This window comes from Bos mutus, chromosome 17 (assembly GCF_027580195.1).
Source record: "Bos mutus isolate GX-2022 chromosome 17, NWIPB_WYAK_1.1, whole genome shotgun sequence".
Classification (NCBI taxonomy): Eukaryota; Metazoa; Chordata; class Mammalia; order Artiodactyla; family Bovidae; genus Bos; species Bos mutus.
This window is the reverse complement of record NC_091633.1, coordinates 59901667-59928087: the sequence shown is the minus strand read 5'-3', so window position 1 is coordinate 59928087 and position 26421 is coordinate 59901667. Positions and strand designations below refer to the sequence as shown.

At 43.5% G+C, this 26421-nt stretch overlaps 1 protein-coding gene across 6 annotated transcripts in view; it reads left to right on the top strand.

Annotated features, from left to right (window-relative positions):
• Positions 1-26421, top strand: part of ZNF827 (zinc finger protein 827) — a 189104-nt gene that overhangs the window by 97356 nt on the left and 65327 nt on the right. For all 6 annotated transcript variants that reach the window (XM_070386611.1, XM_070386612.1, XM_070386613.1 and 3 more), the window contains exons 6-8: positions 5014-5253; positions 7667-7721; positions 25569-25672. In XM_070386611.1, the coding sequence (XP_070242712.1) occupies positions 5014-5253; positions 7667-7721; positions 25569-25672 (399 nt within the window). The remainder of the gene's footprint in view (positions 1-5013; positions 5254-7666; positions 7722-25568; positions 25673-26421) is intronic.

Sequence of the window (26421 nt, the reverse complement as noted above, 5' to 3'; positions counted from 1 at the left end):
TACAGCCGTATTTTTCCATTGGGGAGATTTTGCCCCCCAAAGGACTTTGGAGATGTCTGGAATTGGTTGTCACAATTAGAGGACTGGTGCTTCTGGTACCTAGTGGTTAGAGACCAGAGATGTTGCTGAACATCCTGCAGTGCACAGAACAGCCTCCCACGGCAGGGAAGTATCTGGCTTCAAATGTCCGTAGGTTCAGAAATCCTGCCTTTTAAAAAAGGTAAGAAGACACTTGGCAGTGATGCTAGGTTGCGTGGAAGTGCAAGGACTATACAAATATTTATTGAATTATGTCTCACTTGCCCACTGAGCTGTCAGTTTGAAAACTTCTCAGTGAGTCTGGGGTCTGTCAGGTAGATTTACAAATGCTAAAGGTTTTTTAACAGCCATCAGTGTTTTGTGCAGTTTTGAAAGGTCAAGAGTTGTCATAAGAAAGAGAAGAAAGCACTTCAGGGAAAAATCATACTTGAAATTATCCCAAGTAGCTTTTATACAACTGATTTGTTAGTAACATCACAAGTCAGATTGCTTCAGGTGACCAATGAGAAAGGAAAGAGATTGAAGGTATTTTCCTTCTCTGTCTTTGAGTAGCTTTGAATGACTGAAATGACTGTGGTTCCCCTCTCACCTTTCCCTCACCCCACAGTAAATGCCACCAGTTTCAGGTAACTAACATGTGGCCTATTATTTTGCATTAAGTTCAATAAAAACATCTGTGAAATCTATAAGTCATAATTCAGCTCCCCCCAAAGTTGGTTTTTTAGAATATGTTCTACCCTAAATTAGCCAGAGGACTTTTATTCAGTGTACTCATGTTTAAACATAAGGAAGCTTTGTGCCCAATATGGAGGGAGAAGGAATACTATGTTAATTTCATTGTTATTTCAGGTCTGTTTCAATCTGAACTACTAGGTTGTCTGAACTAGCCAAGTAATGTTACCAGTTAGTAATATCATCTTTAAAATGTTTAAATTTAACAATCTGTTATTCAGAGCATCTATGAATTGTTAGGATGATTGAAGTATTTTTGATATGAAACAAAGGGCTTGGAAACTGGTACTTAATGGGGTAAGCAAAATTAGCTTGGGCTTCCCTGGTGGCTCAGTCGGTAAAGAATCTGCCTGTAATGCTGGAGGCCTGGGTTCGGTCCCTGGGTTGGGAAGATCCCCTGGAGGAAGGCATGGCATCCCACTCCAGTGTTCTTGCCTGGAGTGTCTCCAGGGACAGAGGAGCGTGGTGGGCTACAGTCCATGGGGTCGCAAAGAGTTGGAGGCAACTGAGCGACTAAGCAGACAGCAGAAAGTGGACATTTTTCGTCTAAGAATTCTGCCTAAAATGTCACCCAAGCTGCAGAGAAACATGAAGTGTTACTTTAGTGTTTCAGGTAATTTTAGTGTTACTTGAAGATGTGATAGTTCCTGTGGTTAGCCATACCTTGAAGCACGGTGTTGTATTTCACTAAATATTTTGATTCTAAATTAAATCCAGATTTAACTACTATATTATTTTTTATCTTTGTTGTATTAAAATGTTTAAAAATATGAAAAATAAAACATTTGAAAGCTGATGGACAAAACTGATTTCATTAAATCCAGGAGTGGAAACAGGTGATTTTTAATCCAGGAGCAAAGCTGGGGAAAAGGGGCTTTTGGGGAGATAAATAATAGAGCTTCTTTCTGGCTTTGCTCTTTTTATGTTTGTTAAGTTGTTGTTGTTTTTTTTTTTCCTTTTTTTTAACAAAATGAATCCCTTTCTAGCATCGCTTTGAGTTTGTCCTCGGGCCTTGGAATGACTGGCAAGGTTCAGAGACATCATTATGTACCTGTGACACTGACCCCACTGTTTATTTTCCGAATCCTGAGTAGTTTGAGGGGACACAAAGAGGGCACTGTGTGTGCTGACTGCGCCTATGGGTGATCTAAGGGAAGGTCAGGATGGCTGTCAAGTCCCCAAATCCCTTAAGGGGTCAGGGGGTGCAGTTAGGACTCAAGAAAGAATTAGATGGGCCAGAAGTAAAGGCATAGAAGCCAGGCATGTAACTTGGAAAGCTTTATATTCTTCTTTTCTTTTCCTTTTTTTTTTAGGATGATCAAATCAATGGACTTGGTTTTTATGAGCATCACAGACATGCAAAGAAAAAAGAAAAAAAAAAAACCAACTTGACAGGAATGTGGGGAGAGGGATCTAAATTAAATATAACGGTTGCCTGCAGTTTAGTTGCTGACAAAAATCAGGTCATTTTCTCTGAGAAGCACGTGTAATACGTCAGGAAGAAAAAAGCACAATTAGCACACTTCTTACATGAAATCTTATGGGTAGCACCCTATTAATTTTCTTTTATTAAAAATACTCCTCTATCTTCTTTATTGCAAATCAGTAATCTGCATATACTTGACTTTCACCTGCCTCATACTTGGCAAGGAGAGCCTAGCTTTCTCTGACTACCCCACTTGGAGCAATGAGATTTCCCTGTCATATTTCCTAACTGTCCCACAGATCTGCACTTGCTTACTATTGCCTCTTACTGTTATGTCTGTCATTATCTGTCTATTTATCCATCCACTGGGCTGGCCAAAAATTTCATTCCAGTTTTCCCTTAGGACCTTAAGGAAAAACCCAAATGAACTTTTTGGCCAACCCAATATGTATCTATCTATCCATCCATCCATCACAAATGACCACCAACTTGGTAGCTGAAACCAACAGAAATGGGGGCCAGAAGTCTGAAATCTGAAGGTTCTAGGGGAGAATCTTTCTGCACTCCTTCCAAATTTCTATTGGCTCCAGGCAGTCCTTAACTTGTGACTGCAAAACTCCAGTCTCTGTCTCCATCTGTTTGGGCTTCTGTACCAGAACATCGTGGACTGGGTCGCTTGTAAACAACAACAATGTATTCCTTCCAGATCTGGCATCTGGGAGTCGAGGATCAAGGTGCCAGCATGGTCAAGTGAGAGCCTTCTTCCTGGTTTACTGTCAGGCATCTTTGCCCTGTGTCCTCACATGGAAGAAGGGGCAAGGGAGCTCTCCAGGGTTTTCTTTACAAGGGCACTAATGCAGTGCATGGGGGATGGCTCCTCGTGACCTAATCACCTGCCAAAGGCCCTACTTCCGAACACTGTCACATTGGTGACTAGGCTTCGACATACTAACTCGGGGGTGGGAATCCCAGCATTCGGTCTGCAGCACAGTGTCTGTCCCCATGCGGCCTTCTCCACTGTGCCTCTGTCTCGTTCTCATCCGTGTATGATATGGATACCTGTCATTGGATTCAGAGCCTGCCTAGGTAATCCAGTCTGTCATCTATCTATCTAGTCCTTTTTGGATTTTTTTAGGTTTTCCAGAATGCTTGAGTGTACAGTGTACAGTAATAGCTAACAAATGTTTACTGATTTGAAAGTGTGGCCTTTTTTTAAAGTGACCCAAATTAATGGCTGGGCTAATTGTCCCACCTTGTTTCCAGGGTGTTCTCTCATCAACGCTAAGGAACACACGTCCATAAAGACACTCTCGCCTTCCAAAGTAAATGTATGTTTCAAGCTAGAGACCAAATGTTCAATAGCCACACCTAAGCTAGAGCAGTCAGCAGGTTGAACTGTTATTATAACTTGTAGGATTGCTGTTTTCCTAAGTGTTACTCCTTGGGCTGCAATTAACTTCCTAGGTGGTCTTGAGGATTACTAGCTCCCATCAAGGTGTAAATGTCTCAGTTGCATCAACCCTACTTATTCTTTATTAATTTAAAGAAAAATTAATGCCCTGGAAAAGAAAGAAAAAAATATTGATCGGAGCTTTCGAAAGAGGGGGAGAAAATCATAGTATGAATATGCTCGCTCTTATTTGATTCACTGAAGCTGAGTATGTTAGAAATATAAAACAAGGGCAGATATTCGTTGTGTTCTCTGTAAGTTCTAGAAGCAACATGGCAGAGAAGAAATAGTGTGTGACAGTGCTTGCGAGGCTGCAGTCAGGAAACCTGGTTCTAGATCTGGGAGACATTCACCCTGCTTCTGCTGCCATTTGTGTGGCCTTGAGCAAGTCACTTGACCTCTCCGAGCGTCCGTTTCCTACCTTTTCCAGAAGTCAGATGAGTTAAACCAGTTTTCTATTTTTTAAAAAAAATTGGGGTGTAATTGCTTTACAATATTCTGTTCATCTCTGCTGTACAACAAAGTGAATCAGCTGTATGTATACATAAGTCCCGTCCCTCGGGAGCCTCCCTGCCGCCCCTCTAGCTCATCGCAGAGCACCGAGCTGAGCTCCCGGTGCTGCACAGCAGCCTCCCACCAGCTGTCTGTCTCACCCTCGGCAGGGTGTATATGCTGGTGCTGCTGCCCCAGTTCACCCAGCCCCTCCTCCCCACCGCTGGGTCCTCATATCTCTTTTCTACGTCTGCATGTCCATTCCTTCCCTACAGATAGGTTCATCCGTAACATTTTTCTAGATTCCACATATATACGTTATTATATGATACTTGTTTTTCTCTTTCTGACTTGCTTCACTCTGTATGACAAGAGTTCTAGGTTCACTCCACGGTGCTACAAATGACCCAGTTTCATTCCTTTTTTATGGCTGAGTAACATTCCATTGTATACACCTCTTCTTTATCCATTCATCTGCTGACGGACATCTAGGTTGCTTCCATGTCCTAGCTATTAAAAATAATGCTTCAGAGAACATTGGGGTAACGTGTCTTTTTTTAATATAAATTTATTTATTTTAATTGGAGGTTAATTACTTTACAATATTGTATTGGTTTTGCCATACATCAACATGAATCCGCCACATGTGTACACGTGTCTTTTTGAATTACGGTTTTCTCAGGGCATATGCCCAGGAATAAGGATTGCTAGGTCGGTCGTGAGGTTAAACTAGAAGGTTTTCAAACTGTGTTCCAGTGTGCCACGGTGCTTTCTTCTTAACCACTCCCTTGTGGTTCTCTCTGTGATGAAAGACTGGGTTTGGTTCAGAATTAAGAGACTCTAGCATTTTTCTTCTTCATTCACCTGTTTGCAGCGGAAAGCTACAAGGACACTCAGATGGTGAAGATTAAAGAGGAGCCTATGGAGGTTGACATCCAGGACTCGCAGGTCTCGATATCACCCAGCCGCAATGTTGGCTACAGCACTTTAATCGGGCGAGAGAAAACGGAACCCTTGCAGAAGCTGCCAGAAGGCAGAGTACCCCCGGAGAGAAACCTCTTCAGTCAGGACATCTCCGTGAAGATGGCTTCCGAGCTGCTTTTTCAACTGTCAGGTACGTTTTCTTGCAGGAAAAAAAAAAGTCAATAGTTGGGACTGATTTGAGGGAAAGCCACTCTAATAAAGTAAAAAAAACACCTGCATAGTAGGCTTTTTTAGACAGAAATCCATTTTGTTACTTTAACATGGATTCCGCCACTCAAATGAACAGTCCATCAGATGTTGCCAAGTCAAACTCCTGCCAAACTTTCTTTAATAAATAGTTAAGAATCATTTGAAATTAGAACTCTATTCAGTTCCATGCAAAAGATCCCTGCTGCATGGATGAAATATCTCACCTCTAGTTTTGTTTAGGCAGTTGATCTGATTAACAGCCTTTTTTTTTTTCCTAATGTGCAAAAGATTAACTTCAGTTTACTCTAACAGTGGCTGAATTACCGTGAATTCCAAAGTAGTGTGATCGGAATTAATGAGATTTTACTATATCTTGCCCCTGCAAAAAAAAGCCAAGGAAAGGGAAAAGTAAAAGATGAAACTGTAAGGACTCTTTCCCCAGCTATAACCTGGTAGAACATTTTCTGTAAACCAACCTTTTCTACTTTGACTACTTAGAATTCAAAGTCTAGAAGTCAGTTGCTAGCTCAGCTAAATGTCTTGATAGAATAGGTAAGGGTCCTAGAACCTAAGTTGTTCCCTTTATTACCTCTTTCAAGCAGCATCCTCTTCATTGTTATCAAATTTAATGTGCTGTTACTGTTTGAATGTGATTGAGATGAATGAAGGAGACTCATGTAAGATTCAGACTTATATAGAAACACAGATACTTTATCTTTGGTCAAGCATTGGCCTACATACTGAAATTCAGGCATCAGTAGCATTTGTCACTGATGTTTCATGAACTCTGTTTTGCTATGACTTGCAGATTTAAAACACCCATTATTTAAATGCCACATTATTTAAGTGCTAACGTTTCTCCACTAAGAAAAACCCCAGAAAAAGGAAAGAAGCTAGGATCTGTATGCCATTCTGATAGCTCATTCTCTCGTTGGCCTTGTGACACTACCCATAGCCGTGAAGTTACTTGTTGGTGCTGAAGATGGTGGCTGTGGGTTCTCAAACAAGAACTGTGCTTGTGCAGAGCTCAAAGAGGTGGAAACAGTGAAGTCAGTGAACTGAATAGGCCATATAGTTCTTTGCAAGTTCCAAATATGCTCCAAACATGCAAGATGCTTTTCTTTAAAGAAAGAAAAAAAGCAAAACAGGCTGAATGCATCTCTAAAAACAATGTAATTTTGTGAGTGATTTGGCCGTTCAGATTTGCAGAAGTGAGGCCAGTGAGGCTCTTTTCAAAAAGTCTCCATCTCCAGCAGTACATTATCACGGTCTACTATCAGCTCAAAACTTTGTGTCTGAGAGTTCTCACCCTGGCGCTGTCACTGACCGCCCCGGTGACCTCAAGCAAGTCATTTAGCCCCGATTTCCTGCTCTCTCAAAGAACCCTGCCTGTGAATCCAAATTCACCCTCATTGTCACTGTTGAGTGGACAGAAAGGAGTCGTCCACACAAACATGTACACAGCAGCCTCAGACCAGTGTTTAAAAGCATGGGAAAGATAGCATTAATCTTTGTTTACATTTTCTCCCCGAATCCATGAGATTAGGGGTTTTTCGCTTGCCCTGCCGTTGAAATCTGAAACCCTTGTAGAGGTGGCCAGGTTTCCTCTGGAGACTTAAAAGAAGCCATTGAGAGCTGTGACAGTCAGAAGCCTCACATTTGAACTGGTTAGGGAAGACCAGAGGTCAACTTTTGTGCTCTTGAAAGCTAATTAAATAATTTCTGACAGCTGGTAGATACAGACCTCAAGACGGAGTAAGGGAGAGTTTACCTCCCCTCGTCTAATGATATTTTTTTGTCCCCTGTGACATTTATCAGAATAAGCGCTCAATGACTCTCACACCCAGAGGTCTTAACGACTGTTTTTATAGCCTGCCTCACAAAGGGGCCTGACAATACGGAATGCTTAAAGGTTGTCATCAAAGTCAGAAGCAGAACAGTTGCAACAACTGCAGTTTTCATGCTGAATCAGAGAAAAACAGACATTTTTCAGTTGGGGGAAAATATAATCGAAATAACTATCTTTGTGCACGTCTGTGTGTGTGTGGGTGTGTGTGTGTGGTATGTACATGTACTTACTGAGGCCTGATGAAAATCAGACACATGCTTGTAGTTTGTTAATAACTCTTTCCCTTTGATTGGTTTTTAATCAACTATTTTGGTAGATGCTGTTGACATGCTTCTGTTGCCTGTCTTTATCAGTAAGACAGGAGGGGTTTGACTGCTTGAAAGAGAAACCAAAAGAAAACCACAAGAGAGAAAGAGGTGTGGAGGATGTTTCTGCTTCAGCCTTAAACACACAGATTAAGTCAGAGCAACCTAAGAGATGTCTGTTTCATTCTCTCTCTTTACAGAGAAGGTGAGCAAAGAGCACACTCAGAAAGAAAACACCATCCGGACGACCACCAGGTAGGCCACCGGGGGGTCCCCTCGGAATACCCGCTGTGGGAGTCATCAGGCCCGCATCACAGTTTGAACAGCGTTCTTCAAACCTTTTTCTTTCACTGGGTTCAGAAGTCACCCCCTTTCCACCGTTTTGGGTTTGAACGTGGTTGGTGGAAACAGTAGGGAAAGCAAAGGACCCCAAGGGGAAAGACCATTCATAGTTATTAAACATCTGAGGGTGTCACTGTGCTGCGAGTTTTCCTTATGCTATTTTTTTTTAATTCCTTACAATGATATTGTGAAGTGGATACTTATTATCCTCTTGGGCTAAAGTTTCCTGACTTGATGGTTGAAGCGGTGGCCAGACTGGGAGCTGGGAGCTGGGTCTGTGTCTCGGGGAAAGCCTCACTCGGTTGGTAGACCGAGTTCAGCTGTGTTCCTCAGGAGCTTTGCGCTGTAAGCTGATCATTTGTCGCCAGGGACATCCCACCTTTTTAACTCACGGCATTGTTAGGAGAGCAAAAATGTAGAAGAAAGACAGTGCTTTCAAAACGTGCAGGAAAACTGACATCACTAACAACTGTAGGTAAAGGAAGCGTCCCCATTTGCCAGAGGAGTTTTCAGAGAAGGTTAGCCAGGGGGCTGCCTGCCCATCTGCCACCCGTTCCGAGCCTTATAACCACCCAGATCTGAGCTGGCAGGCAAGTGCCAACAAGCGCAGACACCATCACTGGGAAAGGAGCTCTGGGGAGAGACAGTCTCCCCCTTGGAAGGCTTTTTTTTTAATGTATTTTATTTATCTCTTGGACATGCCATGCTGCATGTGGGATCTTAGTTCTCCAACCAGGGATGGAACCTGTCCCCGGTGCATTGGCAGCAGAGTCCTAACCACTGGATCACCAGGGAAGGATGTTTCTCCCCCTTGGAAGGCTTTAAGTCAAGGCACTTTATTTCCTGAGAAAACTTAGATTCTTCCTTGTGGGAACTGTTGATGGATTTGGGGGTTTTAATTCTTGGGGCAGAAGATGTGACAGGAATCAGGCTCCGAGCATCACACAGGATGCTCAGAATACACAGGAACAGTGCTCCTTTGAATCTTCACCTGAGCTGTTTCTTCTTTGTAATCCTGTGAATTGAAATGTGGGACTGGCACATATTAAACAGTGATTAAAAGAGAGCAGGGTATACAGTATACAAACAGGGTTTGTATACTATTAGGGACAGAATCTGCCTCTAGCAGAACCCAGGCGTGGGTATACAGATGGGAAACTAGTCTTGCGACCTGATCTGGCCTGTGCGTTGTGTTGGGAAATTGGTCTGGGTGGGTAGAGAAGTGATTTTGTCTGTTCAGTTGGATGCCCAAATAGGAGGTGTGAACTGCTGGACGTTCCAGACTGCCTTCAGCATATAATCTTGTTGTTCAGTCACTAAACGTGTCCAGCTCGTTGTGACCCCATGGACTGCGGCATCCCAGGCCTCCCTGTCCCTTCCCCATCTCCCGGAGTTAGCCCAGTTTCATGTCCATTGAATCAGTGGTGCTATCCAACCGTCTCATCCTCTGCCACTCTCTTCTCCTTTTACCTTCAATCTTTCCCATCATCAGGGTCTTTTCCAATGCGTCTGCTGTTCACATCAACTGGCCAAAGTATGGGAGCTTTAGCATCAGTCCTTCCAGTGAATATTCAGGGTTGATTTCCCTTAGGATTGATTGGTTTGATCTCCTTGCAGTCCAAGGGACTCTCTAGAGTCTTCTCCAACACCACAGTTCAAAAGCATAAAATGTAATCTTAAGGCTATTTTTTAAATATCTATGCTATGTTAGTTTGTCTAAACACATGAAATTGGCCAGATTGGTAGACGTCAAAAGACAGCAGATTAAAGATAATAGGAGTCAATTTTAATTTGCTTCCATAGGCTTCCTGAAGTGTCACAGATCAGGTTCCCTAGACGCAGAGCCTGAGACAGGATTCTCATATGGGTGTGCTCTCAGGGCGACCTGCCGGGGTGCAGTGGGTTGGGAGAGAGAAGGGGAGCTGAGCGAGAACGGGGTGTGAGCTGGGTTCTAGCTCCAGTTCCCTTCCACGGAGAGTTCTGAGACATGGATTGCACCACAGAGTAAATCCTGCCTCGAGGTAAAGGAGCCAGCTCTTGGCACCCCCTTATTATCTACTAATTCAGCAGGGAATGTGTGGCCCCCCTCTCCAACCACGAGGGTGGTTCTCGCTGTGAGCAGCCAACACGCCCAGCACCGCGGGGGTGGGCGCACCAGTGCATTAAAGGTGACCTGGGCAGGACCCCAGCTGCGTCTCCTTGGAGGTTTCCGGCTGGCTCTTTAAGGCTGCATGATGATACTTATGTAAAGGAAAGGTATGCTGAGAGACCTTGTTACGGCATGCTCTTCAGATGTTCCCTGGGAAGAGGTAAGAGGAGGTTTGAACTCGCCCCAAACAAGTGAAATATGCCTCATAGCCTCAATTCCCTTGGCTGGAGCTGGAACATAATTATAGGATAGAAAAGACATTTTTTTTAAAGCCATTTGGCAAGTATGAAGCAATCCTTAAATTCTCCTGTTGCTGGGAGATTATGAGTAAGAAGAAATCCAAATCAGATCTTTTGCCCAAAGCAAAGGAAGAGATGCTTTCTATGGGCCCCCCACCCCACCCCATGATGTAGTGTTCAGAAATCAATGTTACGGGTTTCTCGGTTTATTGTTCTTTGACAAAATCCTTGGTGTGTTTTTATTTTTCCTTTGAGTGGGCAACTTGCCCAATTAGCCTCTCGTCAAAGAGATCTCTTTTTTTTTTCCCTTCTCACCTCATTACTTAAGGTGGAATAGAATCAAGCTGCCTTGTGCCAAGAAATCCTCTATAACCTGAGTTACTGATAGCAGAAATAACGAAAAAATACTAGTTCTATCTCTTCTTTTTTGATTCCTGTTTTAGAAAGAACTATGTTTTTTATAAGAAGTTTGCACAAGATCAACTAATGGGGGTTATGTTTTAAGGTATGATTTGTGATACTTTCCAAAACGATTTGCATCAAGCCTCCAAATTTCCACATCTCCTGATTTTTTTAAGTACTAAGTGGAACATTTGGTTAGTTACCTGATTTCCCATGTTTAATTTCCTAGAAGAAGCTGACCATCCAGAAGGATCACTAATGATTGAAGTCAGAGTTTGGAGTTGTCCATGTTTAAGGGTTCCTGGACACATTTGAGATGCTTTACTTATGAAGGGCAGCCCTGGATGCTGGCCTCAGTGCAGTATTGGGATCAGGCACTTCCAAATGCCAGTGGTTGCCTGAGCCCCTCTACACGTTGGGGTCTGCTCTTGAGGTCTGGAGATCCGGGGGAACCAGAGGGCAAAAGAGATGTGCAGTGCTGAAGAAACAAACTGATTCTCTACAATTCTCTCCCTGTCCTTTATCAACCCACAACTTCCACCACAGTTGATTATCATTATTAATCTTCACTGCAATTGCAACCACAAGAACAGAGGAAAAGTGTAGCAGCCCAGGGTGAGACACTCCGTAGCTTGGCATTCTGATGTGTGCTGGTTTACCCAGGCTACAGGAAGCCCATCCCATAAAGGCTGATGACTGCACCCCTCTCCTCATCCAATCCCCCCTCATCACAGCTGTCCATTGGCAGTTCTCTTTGTCGATATCTCGATTACAAGATTGGAGACATGGAAAGAGAAAAGTGATGTTAGACAACATTCCTTGTTAGCTGTTTCATAAAAGAGGTTTTAGGTAAAGCCAAGGGTTGAAACCAGTAACTGTCAGGTATCTGGATCACTGACTCTCAGTCTCATTGTTCAAAACCTCTTACAATGGAAAATTTCAAATATAGGCAAAAGCAGAGAATGTCCCCAGGATAGAGTTTAAACAATTAGCAGTTCATGTTAGTTCACGAATGTCGTCTCATCCATCCCTTCGTTTTGTTCTTCCTTCCCCTAGATTATTTTGAAGCAAATCCTAGACAACATTTAAAGAACTAGATTGAAAATGTCTTTTTAAAAAATCATTCTAATAACTTAGACTCAGCCACTTAAATTAGGATCATCTTCCGAAAAGCAAAGGAGAAGACAGTCCACCAGGGCACCCCATGTGGCCAGCCAGTGAAATCAATCTGCTTAGCAGCTGGGATTTTGGATCGTGTGGTCCTGCTCACCCTTGCCTTGACCTTACCCTTTTTCCACGCGTGTCTGTGCCCTCCCGGGGGCACCTCCGTTGAATCAGTCCTTCAGGTGGAGCTTCACTGTAAGTGCTAAAACAGCAGTTCTTCTGCCTGTCTAACCTCAGAGTGGAGAAAATTCAATCTAAGTGTAAAGAAGTCTCTGCGTCCCCTTTGAGATAGTGCATGGCATTCTTAATGCCATTCTGCCTGACAAATGAGATGGGTCCACGTGGACCCAGGAGAACAGAAAGACTGGAGGCTTAAGAGACTAATACAATCTTGATTTTTCGACTTCCTTTCCCGGCACAACCCTAGGTTCTGCCGGGAGCAGATAACCAGCTAATACGATCATTTGTAGATGAAAATATATGAGGCATGATATCATAACCAGATCCCAAAGTTTAATGGAATAAAAAGAAGATCTACATCTTCTGACATGGACCATCACCCAGCCAGCTGCTGGATAAGATCGAAGTAGGAAAATGGAACCCTAGAGTAAGAATCAGATAGCTCCTGGCAGGTGAATTGGACATGCTTGACGTTGTGTTACACCATGAACTGCAAACAATGGCTGCCAAGAACCTTCTCTTGGTTATTTGTTCTCTCTTCTCCGTTAATAATTCAGTGTCCATGGGGATATCAGATTGCAGGCCTATGAGAAAACCTTCTCACACCTGGCTTGCTCTGCTCCAGGAGCCAGGAAGTATTTACCTGAATAGTTTTTTTTTTTTTTTTTCCCCTCCATTACTAGATGAAAAGCAGAAGTGGGAAAATCAGAAAGGTAGAGTCAGATCATGCTGTGCCAACCAATATTTAATTTGCCCAATTTTCAGAATTTGAAATGCGGGCTATTTTTCTGTGATTTAGATAAAGGCACTTTACAGTGTTTACTAAAAGACATATGTACTTGAAAGTGTCCAATATAGAATTTGCCTGGGTGGTGGTTTGCATGCCTGTCCTTAAATATTTATGAGTCAGTAATAGAAATTGCACAAATTTGTTAGAGTGCGATGCACTGCTTCAATTTGTGCAATTTCCCCTTTTCGTTTTTTAAGAGGCGTTAAGAGAACAATGTTCCATTACCTTAGAAAGTAAAAGATTACAAATGAAGAACACTGGATTACACGGAAGCAATTAAGAAAATAAACAGGAAGCAGAACAAATGAAATTGATATTTGAGTAGCTCTGCCTATAGTTGCTTTACCCTTTATATTTTCTGACTTTAAAGGCATAGAACTTTGTTTCTGAAAAATGAAAATTGCTGCTAATTTCATGGAGTACCTTTAGTTAAGACTTTTAGTGTTTTTTTGGTCAAGTCAAGGCTGTGGGCCATTGCAAATTTTTAAAAACACCCTTCGTCAAGACACTGCCATCTACTGGAATACTCTTAATAAATATGCAAATCTGTGATGTCTGTGATGTTGAATACTGATCCACCCCCAGGTAGCGCTTCCCTTATGGCTCAGCTGGTAAAGAATCTGCCTGCAATGTGGGAGACCTGGGTTTGATCCCTGCGTTGGGAAGATCCCCTGGAGAAGGGAAAGGCTACGCACTCCAGTACTGTGGCCTGGAGAATTCTGTGGACTCTATATAGTCCATGGGCTTACAAAGAGTCGGACACGACTGAGCGCCTTTCACTTTCACACCCAGATAAGGTACCTCTGTTCAGTGCACAGCTTGTACCACTGTCTGTAGCTGCCCTGACATAAAGGTTGACTGCAGTGTTTTCCATTGGCGGTCCATCTTTTTCAACTTTTCTTTGAGTTTTCATTTTTCCAAAGAAGTTAAAATTCATCCTTAAACAATGGGTTCTTTGTTTTGAATACATAGAGCTGCAGACTACTTTGTGCCTTGCTGCCCTTTGAGATTTTTTCCCCTTCTTCCTGCGCCAAACCTTCCTCAGTCCTTTTCTCTGTTCCTATACACCGTTGTCCTGTAGGTACCACGCTCTGCCATTCTTCCTCCCATCTGTGACCTCTCCATCAAGCCCTTATAGTTGAGACACTGTGCTCCCAGGACTGCTAAAGTAGTGTCAGTATGGAGAGGCAAGTTTCAGTCTTCCTTTCAAGGATCTGAAGAGGGCTGTGCCTTTCTTTTCTTCCATTTCTGTGGTCTCTCTCATCTTTATTTCTACTGGCTTGCAACAGTGTTCTGTGTGTGGAGCCCAGAGCAGTCAGGAAGGAGATGTAAATCTACGTCTCTGTAAGTAGACATCCTTCTTTGACAGATCACACACAGGGGACATGTGCCATGTGGCTCAGGCACCACCTTCCCTCCTGCTCTTCTAATCTGGGGTTTTCCCTCAATGGTCTCTCCATAGCTGTTACTAGAAATATCTCCAGCAGTCCGGGATTCACCTCTGTGGAGGGGGCAAGCCCTGGTGGACAGCACAGCAGCCCGGGGCCCGTCCACATTTCACGGGCATTACAGTGAAATGGGACAAGGGCTCTTGCGTCACTGCAGGGAAGACTGAGTTCATCTGTGCTCTGCTCACCTCGGCAGAGGCTCGTTGTCCTCGTTCACGTAGCAAGTCGGCTTCCTGCGGGAGAGCCGGCTCCTTCCACGAGCTGACATTTCACAGATCTGGACATGCAGGTCCACTTCCGTGGTTGTGCCTGGCTCCGGCTCCCCGGGGTCTGGCCTCCCTGTCTCCACCACCGTCGACAAGGCCTGGCATTGTGCTCCTTGTCCTGAGAAGTTTCCTGGCTCAGCAGTGGATGAATGCTCGAGTTGCAGCAACAGGCATTGTTCCTTGAAAACTTGGTGTTAGGTTATACGGGGTAGAAGCCTGCCTCTAGGATACACTTAACTAGAAGTACTTTTCAGAGAAGAAAATTTAAAAACATTACCAAAATGTAGTCTTCGTAAAATACCCTACTTTTCTTCTACAATATTTTAAACAGTCTTTTTCTTCCATGACTTTCAGCCTTTTGCAACTGAAGTCAACTGATATTAACGGAATATTCGATTTTAGATAACAATTTCCCTTGCCCATGTCTTTTACAACTGTTTCAGTTAGATCATCCTTGGCTTATTCTTTAAAAGACTAAGAGTATCTTTAAAAAGAAAGAATTCCAAACTGTAAAACTTAATCATTTTTTAAGTTTTAAAAAATAACTTTTATTTTCAGAGACTGTAGGAGGCCATAAAGAAGAAATAATAACCACTTATAATCAATCCTGCTACCCAGAGGCAGCCGCTGACTGCTAGGTTGGTTGTGTGTATCCTGGCTGAATTTTTATCTATTCATAGATGTATACTTTCCTATCAAAACTGGATCCTACCATATGTACTGTTTATAATCTTCTCTTTTACCTAGTAATGTATTTAGAACTTCTTTTCATATCAGTAGACATAACCCAATATTATTCTTTTTAATATTTGCATGTGCCCTAATTTATTTAATATGTCTCCTTAATTATTGAGTATTAAGGGCTTGGTTTTGTTTTCCCAAGTTGTTGCTAATATAAACAATGCCAGGATAAACTGACTCAAGAAACATGCACAGTTTTCAGGCTTTTCTATGAATTGTCTAATTGATTTTCAAAAAGTTTGAATTAACAATTTTACTAGAAGCTAATGAGAGAGAGAGAATATTTTAAAGGTCTTTGATTTATCATTAAAAAAAATTTTTTTTACCAACTGGAAGGTTAAAAATTATATCTCATAGTTAAGACCTTTTCATTTATTGATTTCTGGTGATATCAAGCATTTTGTTCATGAGGAGGCATTTTTATTTGTTTCTTTTTTTCAACTTTTCATTCATTGTCACGTTTTTCTGTCTGGTATTTGGTCTGGGTTGAACTTCTTGTTTGATTGTTGATATTGATTTTTTTTTTATTATGAAAAAGTTTAAAACAAAGCAAAAGAAATAATACAATAAACCACCATATCCCCACCACCCAGGTTGAATAAATATTTGTTACACTTATTTCACCAGTCTTTTTCTCCTTATATTTTAGATCACATCCAGGCATGACATTCACTCTCACATTCTTTGAGATATCTATCTCTAAAAACTAAGGGCATCTTCTGCAATACCATTGCACACCTTATAAATTAACAACACGTTTGATTGGTTTATAATTGCTAAGGAGGTTCAATTTGATTGGCATTAGCCAAGTATACAGCCATGTCAATGAGGAGGAAAAGGAACCACATCTTGGCTTTCTTATCACCTCCAAAAATTAAAGAAAATTGGGGGTCTGTATGGGTCAGCCAATGATGGAGTGACTGGCTCTCCATCTGCCCACAGTCCCCTTTAGATACCCACTGAGTCTGCAGTGCCAAGTCTCAATCTGTAGATAAATGTGATTCCTTCAAGTTTTACTCACTGCAGTCCTTCTTTCTTTGAAAGTGCGTGCACCCAACATGATGAATGACCGGCTTTCTCAGCCTAGCCCATGGGGGTCATAAGAGGGCTTCTCTCATGCACCCCTTTTCAGCTTGAATAGGGAGCGTGCTGTTTCAGATGTTCGGGTTGTCCTCAGGTCAGAGACTCGCGGTTATTTCTCATCTCAAGCACTCTGCTCCACCCCACGTCCCCTGACCTGCCGCCCAGGGTTCTTTTACTCAAATAAGTAAATAAATAAAATTACTTAAGAGTAAGGGTCCTCAGGAGGGACCGTGTACATGAATACCATTAAAACCTTGTGTTCTTTCATTTTACATTACCTTTTAACTGACCTCAAAGAAGTTATAACAGGGAAACTGGCAGTGACTTTTCTATCTGAAACGTTGATATCTGGGCCCATTTCAGAAGAAGCAGCTAAGCAATCTCATCCAAAACGAAATGAAGGTCCAAGGGAGCAGTTAGGATGACCACATAGCTTCTGAAGTGACATATAGATCACCATACTGCAGCAAAAGGACCTTACCAAGGTTGCTCAAAATCCTCTTAAAAAATCGGTAGAACTAAGCAGTTATTATATTTCAAATACCATCATTTTATAAATAAGTTATAAAACATAGAGTTACATAAGCCTATGCACAAGAAATAAGAAGCATCCCTTATTATAAATTATTAGCAAATACCCAAGGACAGTACCATTGAGAAAAAAATAAGCACTCCCTAAAGAAAATTGCATTAATCATGAAAATTAAGTTGGAAATGAAATGTCATTTGATCATTTTTTAAAATGGCATATGTAAAAATAAAGTGTGGTGGTGTTTTTGTAGTTGTGAGCATAGTTTCATGCAAGCTAGTCCAGCTTCTCAGAGAGTTTCTTCTGACCTTAAAGTATTTGAGGAAGTGTTGAGAAGATAGTTACAACTAATTGAGATAGTTCCCCTTATCTTCAAATAATTCTTTCTTTTTCGATATGTTTGAAAGCTTTTTTAAAAAAAGAAACTACGATGCTCTGTGTTCTGTGTCAGTGACTGTAGCCTATTGTTTGTTGGCAAGGTCTCAGTTTTATTGAGAGAAAATGTTTCCGGTTTGTTCTCATTTCCTTTGGTTTCATGACCTATCGGTGGAGATTCCATATAGAAGTTGCTGGGATCCATTTCAGTCTGCAACATTCATATTTCACATGGTCAGAAAGTCCTGGAACTAGAGTAAGATTTATTCTGGGAAAAATTTAGCCCGTCGGCCTGTCTCTGCTTGAGGCTTCCGGAGGCATAGAGGATTGTGTCCTTGACTAGTGCCAGCTGCTCATTTCAGAATATAAACGTAGCGAGTCACTCTGGGGAATATATGTCTCAAGGTCTAAGTAATCCAGTAATTCAAGGTCTAATTAATTAAATAATTCATTAATCTGATTATCTTTAAAATACCAGTAGAACAGTTGTAGACAAATAAATGGAATTCCAGTTCTTAAAAAAAATTAACCTGAAATATCAATGCAGAAAACTAGTAGTTCAGTGTCCTGACCTGCGAGCTGGGGCTGAGTGGAGATTGAGGCAGCGCTGTTACCAGGAGGGGCTTAGGGCCATCTGGCGAGGTGGCCCCGGGGCAGGTGTGTCCTGGGAGGCAGTTTGTGGCTGCAGAGAGAGCTTTGCCTCCCACAGAACTTTTCCACCCCAGAAGGGGGCTTCTGGCTCTCCTTTCACAGTATATAACTTCTCCAAAATATGTAAGTCAGATCATCTGGTCTTAAAATTTCCTTAAAATACAGCAAAATAAAAATTAACTAGCATTCTTTTGGACATATTTTACCCAGCTCTTGGGGAAAAAATCCAGAAGCCCTGTTACGTTACGTGACACAGAGCTGAAGAGATCATTAAGTACTTCTACCAGAAAATAGTGGCTTGGCTTCCCTGGTACCTCAGGCAGTAAAGAATCTGCTTGCAATTCAGGAGACCTGGGTTTGATCCCTGGGTCGGGAAGATCCCCTGGAGAAGGAAATGGCTACCCACTCCAGTACTCTTGCCTAGGAAATCTCACGGACAGAGGAGCCTGGCGGGCTGCAGTCTGTGGGGTCACAGAGTCAGACACAACTAAGCACCTAACATTTTCACTTTTCCACTTGAAAATACGTCATCTATTTATACTGATGGAAGAAACTTTTGTCTATGTGTGGATTTAAGGCAGACTATCCCTTCAGGATGACTTGCCCAAAACTCTTACATTGAATAGAAATAAGTAGATTTATATTCTATAAAATAATCCTGAAATAAGTAGATCCTTATAGATTCTGAGGACAAATTCATTACAGAGCAGTCTTTTTTTCTTGCTTAATCATTGTTTTCTATTTGCTATCCCCAGGCTCAATCCTTAAAGTCATTACTATTTCTTTTAGAAGGAAAAAATTTATTTCTTCTCGGTTGCTCCTTTAAAATACAGTGCCATTTCTAAGCTTAAAGTTTTTTTCCTTAATGCTGTCTTACCTACTGTATCCATCTTCTTTTCCTGTTCCTTTCTGCTTTGTTTTGCTATCATAATGGGAGTGAGAATTCCCGGTAACTTGTTGATTTCAGTGGTGGCCCACAGGGACTGGTTTGTAAGTAGCTGGGTCTTCTGTTTTGCATGAAGCTGAGTTCCCTGTTGGCATTCATATGTTAAAGGTGGAAATATTTGTGCCACTTAGCAAAATGTATCACTATTTAGGGCTATAATCTTTTATGGACTCTTTGATTATTTGTTTTAAATCTTTTCTTTTTGCAGCCCTGGGCAGTTGACCTCACAGCCCATGCCATTGAATGCCTGAAATTGTCCAGTCACAGTAACACCAGTGCCCTTTCATGTTTAACGCTTCGATTTTCTGCAGGAGAAAAATCAAAATATGCATTCATTGTCCTTTTTAGTTTTGTCCAGAAAAGAAACTTGAATAGGACAAACATTTTTTTCTTTTCTTTTTTGTAAACATTAGTATTATTAAAATATTTATTTATTTAGCTGCACTGGATCTTCGAGGCAGCATGCGTGGTCTTTAGTTGCAGTACACATGCTCTTTTAATTCAGTGGGTAAGACTCTGCATGCCCAGTGCAGGGGGCCCAGGGTTTGATTCCTGGTTGGGGGACCAGATCCCATATGGCGCAACCAGGAGTTCACATGATACAATGTTTTGTCTTTTCTAAGTGACATAAGCCAGGAAAAGTCATGGAGGAGTTGGACAGTTCTAAGTCTATACCAGCAGCTTCCAGATGCAGTGTCTCAGTATTCATCCAGTATCTATATGAGGTAGCTAGTCTTGGAGTGACTTGTCATTGTGTGAGCCCAAAAGGGAGATGAGGTGGTAGATGGTGATGTTGTTAATTGAGAATAAGTGATGATTCCTTCCCCCACAAGGCATTAGCTCCTCTACCAACTTTTTACCAAAAATATGAACCAGAAATACATCATTTTCTGGATACCTTTTGCCTTTTTTCCACTTCCTAAACTCTTTCTGTTGGAGGGGCTTTTTCACAGTGAAATGACTAAACGGAGTTGAAGGGAGAACTGTGCAGCATTCACAAGCCAGCTCCTTTTCTTCTGGAAGAACAGTGACCATCTAAGCAGTTGAACAAAAGTGCACACGTGCCTCAGAGTTGAGTACATTATAAAGTCTGCAGTTCATTGTTTTCCTTCCTGAAAAGTGCAGACCCGGTTCATTCTGTGTTAGGCAACCTCTTGGGCCTCCCCTCTCTGGCCACCACCCTCTCCCACCATCCACAGACCCTGCAGCCTGAGCGAGGGGCCAATTTGTCCATCACAGAGCTGGGCATCTGCTGAGAGCAGATGGGCTTCTGCACTTTGCAGACCCTGTGAGGCACAGAAGGAGAAAAGGGGCTTAAGGACCACCATCTCCACATTCTGAGAGTGGCAGTGCTTGGAGCTAAGCTACAAGTACAGTGTCTTCTGTCCTCAGAGCACCGGCAGAGTTAAAGACGACCAGCACCGTTGTAGATCTAATCCCGTTAAGCCAGCCCATGTTATACAAGGCACACTCCCAAGTTTAGTTTTCCCTTCCTTCTCCTCCGCCTGAAACATGGTTGCCAATCTAGGAGACTGCAAGATGAATATACCGATGTCAGTGTGGCCGTATCTCGAGCTGAGATAGAGGTTTCCGAACACCTGATGCCCTTCTTACGCCTGCCTCTTCGTTTGGGCGTAATGGCAAAGATGAGCTTGCCCTGAGAAGCAGTGGGTGTAGGCAGCCGGGCATGTTTAGGATTGCAAAGTTGTAGGAACGAGGACCCCTTCCAGGGCCCGAAACTGGGTTCTTGTCTAACACGCGGAAATGAATTGTCCGAGGAGACACATGTAATGACAAGGCAAGAGATTTTATTGGGAAAGGGCACCCGGGCGGAAAGCAGTAGGGTAAGGGAACCCAGGAGAACAGCTCTGCCGCGTGGTTCACAGTCTCGGGTTTTATGGTGATAATTTCCGGGTGGTCTTTGACCAATCATTCTAATTCAGAGTCTTTCCTGGTGGCGCAGGCATCGCTCAGCCAAGATGGATGCTAGCGAGAGGGATTCTGGGAAGTGGACGGACACGCGGTGTCTCCTTTAGACCTTTCCCGAACTCTTCTGGTTGGTGGTGGCTTATTAGTTCCCTATTCCTTATTAGGATCTCCTGTCATAAAACAACTCATGCCAATGGTTACTATGGTGCCTGGCCAGGGGGCCGTTTCAATCAGTGTGCTTCCCCTAACAAAGTGATCAGGCTTGGCTTGCAGAAGTTTCTTTAGAAAAAGAAAGTTTTCTTTTCTATAGAAAAGGGGCATATCTTCTCTTCTAGAGAGAAGTAAAAGTTAAAATCATTTCCTCGTGTTCTGTTTCTCAATTGAAAAAGCCTTTCTTTGGTTCTCTGGGATCCTGCCTACTGAAACGGTGCTCCCATCCTCCCTCCACACCCGCTCCTTCTGCTGTCTCTTCCTTTTGTCCTGTTTGTTCCGAGAAGAAGCCATGATTCTGTATTGTTCATGCATTCCGTAGACGTTAAGAGATCAAGCAAAAGGCAGTGTAGCCCAGCTTAATGGGCAAGGATGCAGAATGCAAGGCCCATGTGCCTAAGTCCAGATCCCGTCTCAGCTCATGCGCATGGGCAGCTACTTACCTTCTCTGTACCTGAGTCTCTTCATCTGTAAAATATGGATGATAGTAATAACAATGGTCATAACCCTATAGGGTCCTTGTGAGGATTCAGGGAAGTTAATACACACAAAGCACTTTAGAGCAGTGCTAAATACTTAGTAAGTGATGTGGTGTTAGTTGCCATTTTTTATTGAGCATGTACTAAGAACTTTGACATGAAAAATCTTACTTAACCCTCTGAAAGTAAAAAGAAAGTAAAAGTGTTAGTCACTCAGTCGTGTCAGATTCTTTGTGGCCCCATGAACTATAGCCTGCCAGACTCCTCTGTCCATGGAATTCTCCAGGCAAGAATACTGGAGTGGGTTGCTCTTCTCTTCTGCAAGGGCTCTTCTGACCCAGGGATTGAACTCAGATCTCCGGCATTGCAGGAAGACTCTTTACCATCTGAACTACCAGGGAAGTTCCTACTTAACCCTTTACAGCTCACCTATAAAGACGATATTTTAAAAGCTCTTTGCCAATAGTGAAACTGAGTATGAGGGAATTCACACTAGTGGTCCCGTGTTTTGGACTCTGCCCTCTCACTGTTGAGGATTCAGTCTCTGATCGGAAAACTAAGATCCCACAGACCTCTTGGCGGAGCCAAAAAAAAAAAAAAAAGTAACTGAGGCTAGAGAAAGATTGTTGACTTAGCAAAGTCACTTAACCATTAAGTGACCAGTATGGAATTCAGACTCAGATCCTTCTGATTCCACACTCAGTGCTGAACCACAGCACTCCCAGTGTGCATGGATCTGAATGCCGAGCACTGCAGAGCGATCTGGCCTGAGACTGATGCTCTGTTAAAGAGGCATCTTCTCTCTCTAGATAAGATCTTACACCAGGCTTCAGCTGCCTTGACTTGCCGAAGTTTCTCCATCAATTCTTTGCCCCTCATGTTGCCAGTCCTTTTGTGCTTTTCCAGTATCCAGCCTGACTCCCTTCTAATTCTTCTCTCCCCTCAGGAGAAATCTTTTCTATACAGAATAAAGCTGGCCTCCAGGGTAGAAAATTATTTGGAAGGCTGTTTCCCTCGGCAATTGACTCAATTTCTTCTGAGCAGCTGGGTGGTAATAGGGCTTCATTCCACACCTGGCTGGAAATCTGGAGAGAACACGTGAAGATGCAGAGCTAGCAGAACCTAAGATACTCTTCCCAGCATGTAGCGTGGCACCCTCTGCTCTGTTCACCCCCAGACCTTTGGGGTTGGTCAGAAATGTTGCTGTGGCCTTTACCTGACCTGCTGCTTAAACAGGTTTTCAGCCTGCCTGTGTCGAGGCCACCTTGCAGTGTCGGCCACCAGAGTCACCATGTCCCATGTGGGCTGCTCCTCTGGCCACCTGACTCGTGTTCTCCAACTCGCCGGACAGAGCGTCCTGAAACTGAAATCACATTTCATGCGCCCTTCCTTAACACACTGGCAGGTTGACGAAGCTGTCATCCCTGCTTGCCGTGAGTCCACCCCACCGTGGCTCTAGCCTCATCCCCTTTCGTAGATTGGCTTTGTTCTCTCATTGTGCAGGGGACATGTCCCCCGCCCTGTCCTCGCCCCTGGAACCCTGACAGCGCTACTCTCCATTCAGCTGTGGCTTCTGCAGCTGTTCCTGTCCTTCCAGGCCAAGCCAGACCCCCTACTGCGACCCCACGCCCCTCTCTTCCACAGCCTAGTCTACTCGGAGTGCCCACGCAGGTCTTCGAGCCCCTCTGCTGTTTGCATCTGTAGCCCGCTTTGCTGATGTTATCTTTCCAGTGCCTGGCACACCCAGGTACTCACCAAATGGTTACAGCAACACTGATGGAAAGAAGGCAATGCATACCTTTCTCTGTGGCAAAAAAAGGTGATATTCCTAGATACCCTGAGGGGCCCCTCTTGGGATTCTTGGTGTCCCCTAAGGTAGCGTCCGCATTTCAGACCAGACAGTTGCATGAGCCTCCTGAACTCTCAAGTGCCAGGCTCATTCCAGTGTAACCAAGGGCACATTGCCTGATCTTTCCCCTGTGTCCTTGGGCCAACTGGTGGTTGTTCCCAAGTGATGTTCCCAAGTGACCTGTCCACCCGGATGTGAAGGTGTCATTGTCACCTTGTCTAGAGGCTTCAGAGCTAAGGAGGAGGGAATCGTGAACTCCCACACTCTGGGTCTGACCAACAGTCCTCCAAGGGCTCCACCTCCTTAGAAGTTCTTTGATGATTAACCAGTCATCCCAGCAGCTCACTGGGATGAGCTGGTGGGATGAGTCATCCCATCCCATCCACTGACCCTTCATTATCAGAGCAACCTTTTCTTCATGCGTTTTATACAAGGAAACTTTATACTTTTTGTTGATTCGTAAGGAAAGGGTAATTAACTTATGCTCCCCTGGGGGCTAGACAGAGATACAGATACAAACAGCTTATGTTGATTGAGCACTTACTGTTTGCCAGACACTGTGAGAAACACATTCAGTGGACTAGTTTGCTTAGTCCTTGTTAGTAGGTGTAGATCTGTTCTCTTTCCACTTTATAGAAGAGAAACGAAGGCTCAGAAAACGTAAGTGACTTGTGCAAGGTCACACAGCCATCAGTGGAGGACCTGAAATCTGGACCTAGATCTGCTTGCTCTCGAGTGCACACTCTTAGCTCCCACGCTGCTTTGCCTTCCTCGGGTTTTAGGGTCACTTGCAGGTTATGAGATGTTTGGCATGAAGCAGCATGTCTTCCCGCTCCCCATCACTGACTAGCCTGTAGCCAGGTCACTTTCTAAGCCTATTTAAACTGTTTTGTGTTTAAGATGTAAATAAAAAGCGTGGCACACAAAGTTGCATCAAGTCTAGCCTAATAGTCCTGTGAAGTTATATTGTTAATTGTGTTTTACTTTTAAAAGATAGGTATGTCTTCCATTTTTATTTTGATGTTTCCTTCTTAACATTTAATGAGTTACCCATGGCTGTTGAGCATGTTTAGAAAAGCAGTATCAGTCATGGGGGTCCTAGGCTTGTGTGCCCCCAGATACATTCCTTCCTCTGATCTACAGTTTTGCAGAAGCCTGATCCCTGCTGGCTGTGTGCCTCTGACTTTTCAGCCAATCAGAGCCTTTGGTGGGGTGAGGGGCGGGGTTTCAGAAAGAGCCTGGGTATTTGCCTTCCTCCCTGTCTGCCCCCTGCAGCAGCTGTGGCTCCAGCTTCCTGCTGGCAGGCTCACCTTGCCTCTGGCTTCCACCATGTGACCTCTTCCTTTTGTCTCTCCAGCCTTAAGATGGTGGTGGCTTCCTGCTCCTCCTATCTCTGGGCTGTACTGTCTTCCTCTAGGAACCTTCCACTCCTGTTGTAAATAAATAGGGCTTTCCTTTCTCCATGCTGGACTCTGTTGTATGTTCCAGTATTCTCACACGTGATTGCAATGCGGTTTGTTTTGGAGGCATGGAAGATGGATGATGTGATTGGGTTAAAATCCTCCGATTAAAAGAAGCCAGAGTGTTTGTGTTTACTGTGACTGAGGTGTTAGGAGGGCAAATCCCTGCCCGGGGTGTCTGGTGTCTAGTTCTGGCTGAGTCACTAGGGGAGTTTAGAATCACTCAAGTCAGAGCCTCAGTTTCTCGGAAAATCAAAGTGCTCCTCGGGGTCCTTCCCGGCAGCCCCATTAGCTGGCTGTAATTCCTTCCACACCAAAAGAGTTGTAGGATGCACACTCGAGTCCCTGTGGGGACCAGCGAGTCATTTCCGTGAGTGCGGTGGGCCCTGACTCCAGCCATCTGCCCTTCTGAGATGGGCCGTTGGTCCCCCAGGGACCAGGGGACAGCATGTGGGTGAGCTGGGGCCGCTCTGTCTCCGCCCTGGAAAGAACCTCAAACGGGCTTTTCTGACCTGACCCAGGAGGTGTGTGCTTACTGAGGCACAGCACACTCAAACAGAGCATATAGTGCAGAAGTACAATATACCGCTCAGCTGTCCTGACTGTGGGTCTAACAGTGTTTCAGAGATGCTGTTTCATATGTTCACCTTAAGTGTAAAACCAGTAGGCAGAGTATACAGATGGCACTTGTCTGATGTAATATATTTTATCTTTCTTCATTTTAAGCACAATCTTGTATTCTCTAAACACCATTAAAAAAAAAAAAAAAACTTTATCTCCCATTTGTTTGTGTGTATGCATATATATTGGGGGCCTGGGTATCTTAAATAACTGATTTACTAAACTTCCCTCCTCCTCCCCCACCCCCAGCCCTTTCTTTTCAGAAGATACCTTTAGACAATCACCATTCACCTCCAATTCAAAAGACCTGCTGCCCAGTGAATCTGTGCTTCACGGAAGAATATCAGCTCCAGGTATGGAGAGACTGTTGCTTTTGCTTCTGCTATTGGTTGCTTGAAAATTACTTTTCTGAAATGCGTGGATTTTCAGATATGTTCAGCTCATAGGTTCAAGGTATTCATACGAAGCTTGGTTTTTTGAAAAGAGGGAGAAACTCAATTTAAATAGCCACAAAAGTTTGTTAAAAGAAAATGCAGACAGTAATAAGGCTATTCTTTTTGGCTGCAGGAGCTTATTGTTCTTGACCAGCTGATGCTTCATTCGTAGAGTGAATTCCTTTGAAAGAGCGAAGTATAACCTGGAAATAATCTGCTGTCAACGTTGTCAGTATTTTAGGCAGGCAACCGGGAAGATAGACGAGGGCGAGGGCAAGACTGCTAATCGCAGACAGGGAAGGTCATGACCCCGGGGGAGTGTGGGCCACCACAAAGACCTCTTTGGTTTCCATGGCAGCAACACAGCTTGTTAAGACGGTCTTGTCACCCAGATATCTACTCTCTTAAAGGATCTGCATAGATCCGTCTCCCTCTCCCTTTTGCCACCTCAGCATCAGTGCCCAATTTCCTCGTCGTGCTTCCTTTTTCATTGCCCCCTTCCATAGCAGAAGGACAGATGTGTTTGCTCTCCTCTTACCAACAAGCTGGCAATCCCTCAGGGCTTCTGTGTGCCCCCTTAGGGTTGTCATGAAATGAGAACGTTTGAGAACCCCTGTCCTGGATCCTGCCCTCCCTACCCACTCCCCGTTACCATCCCAACACCAGAC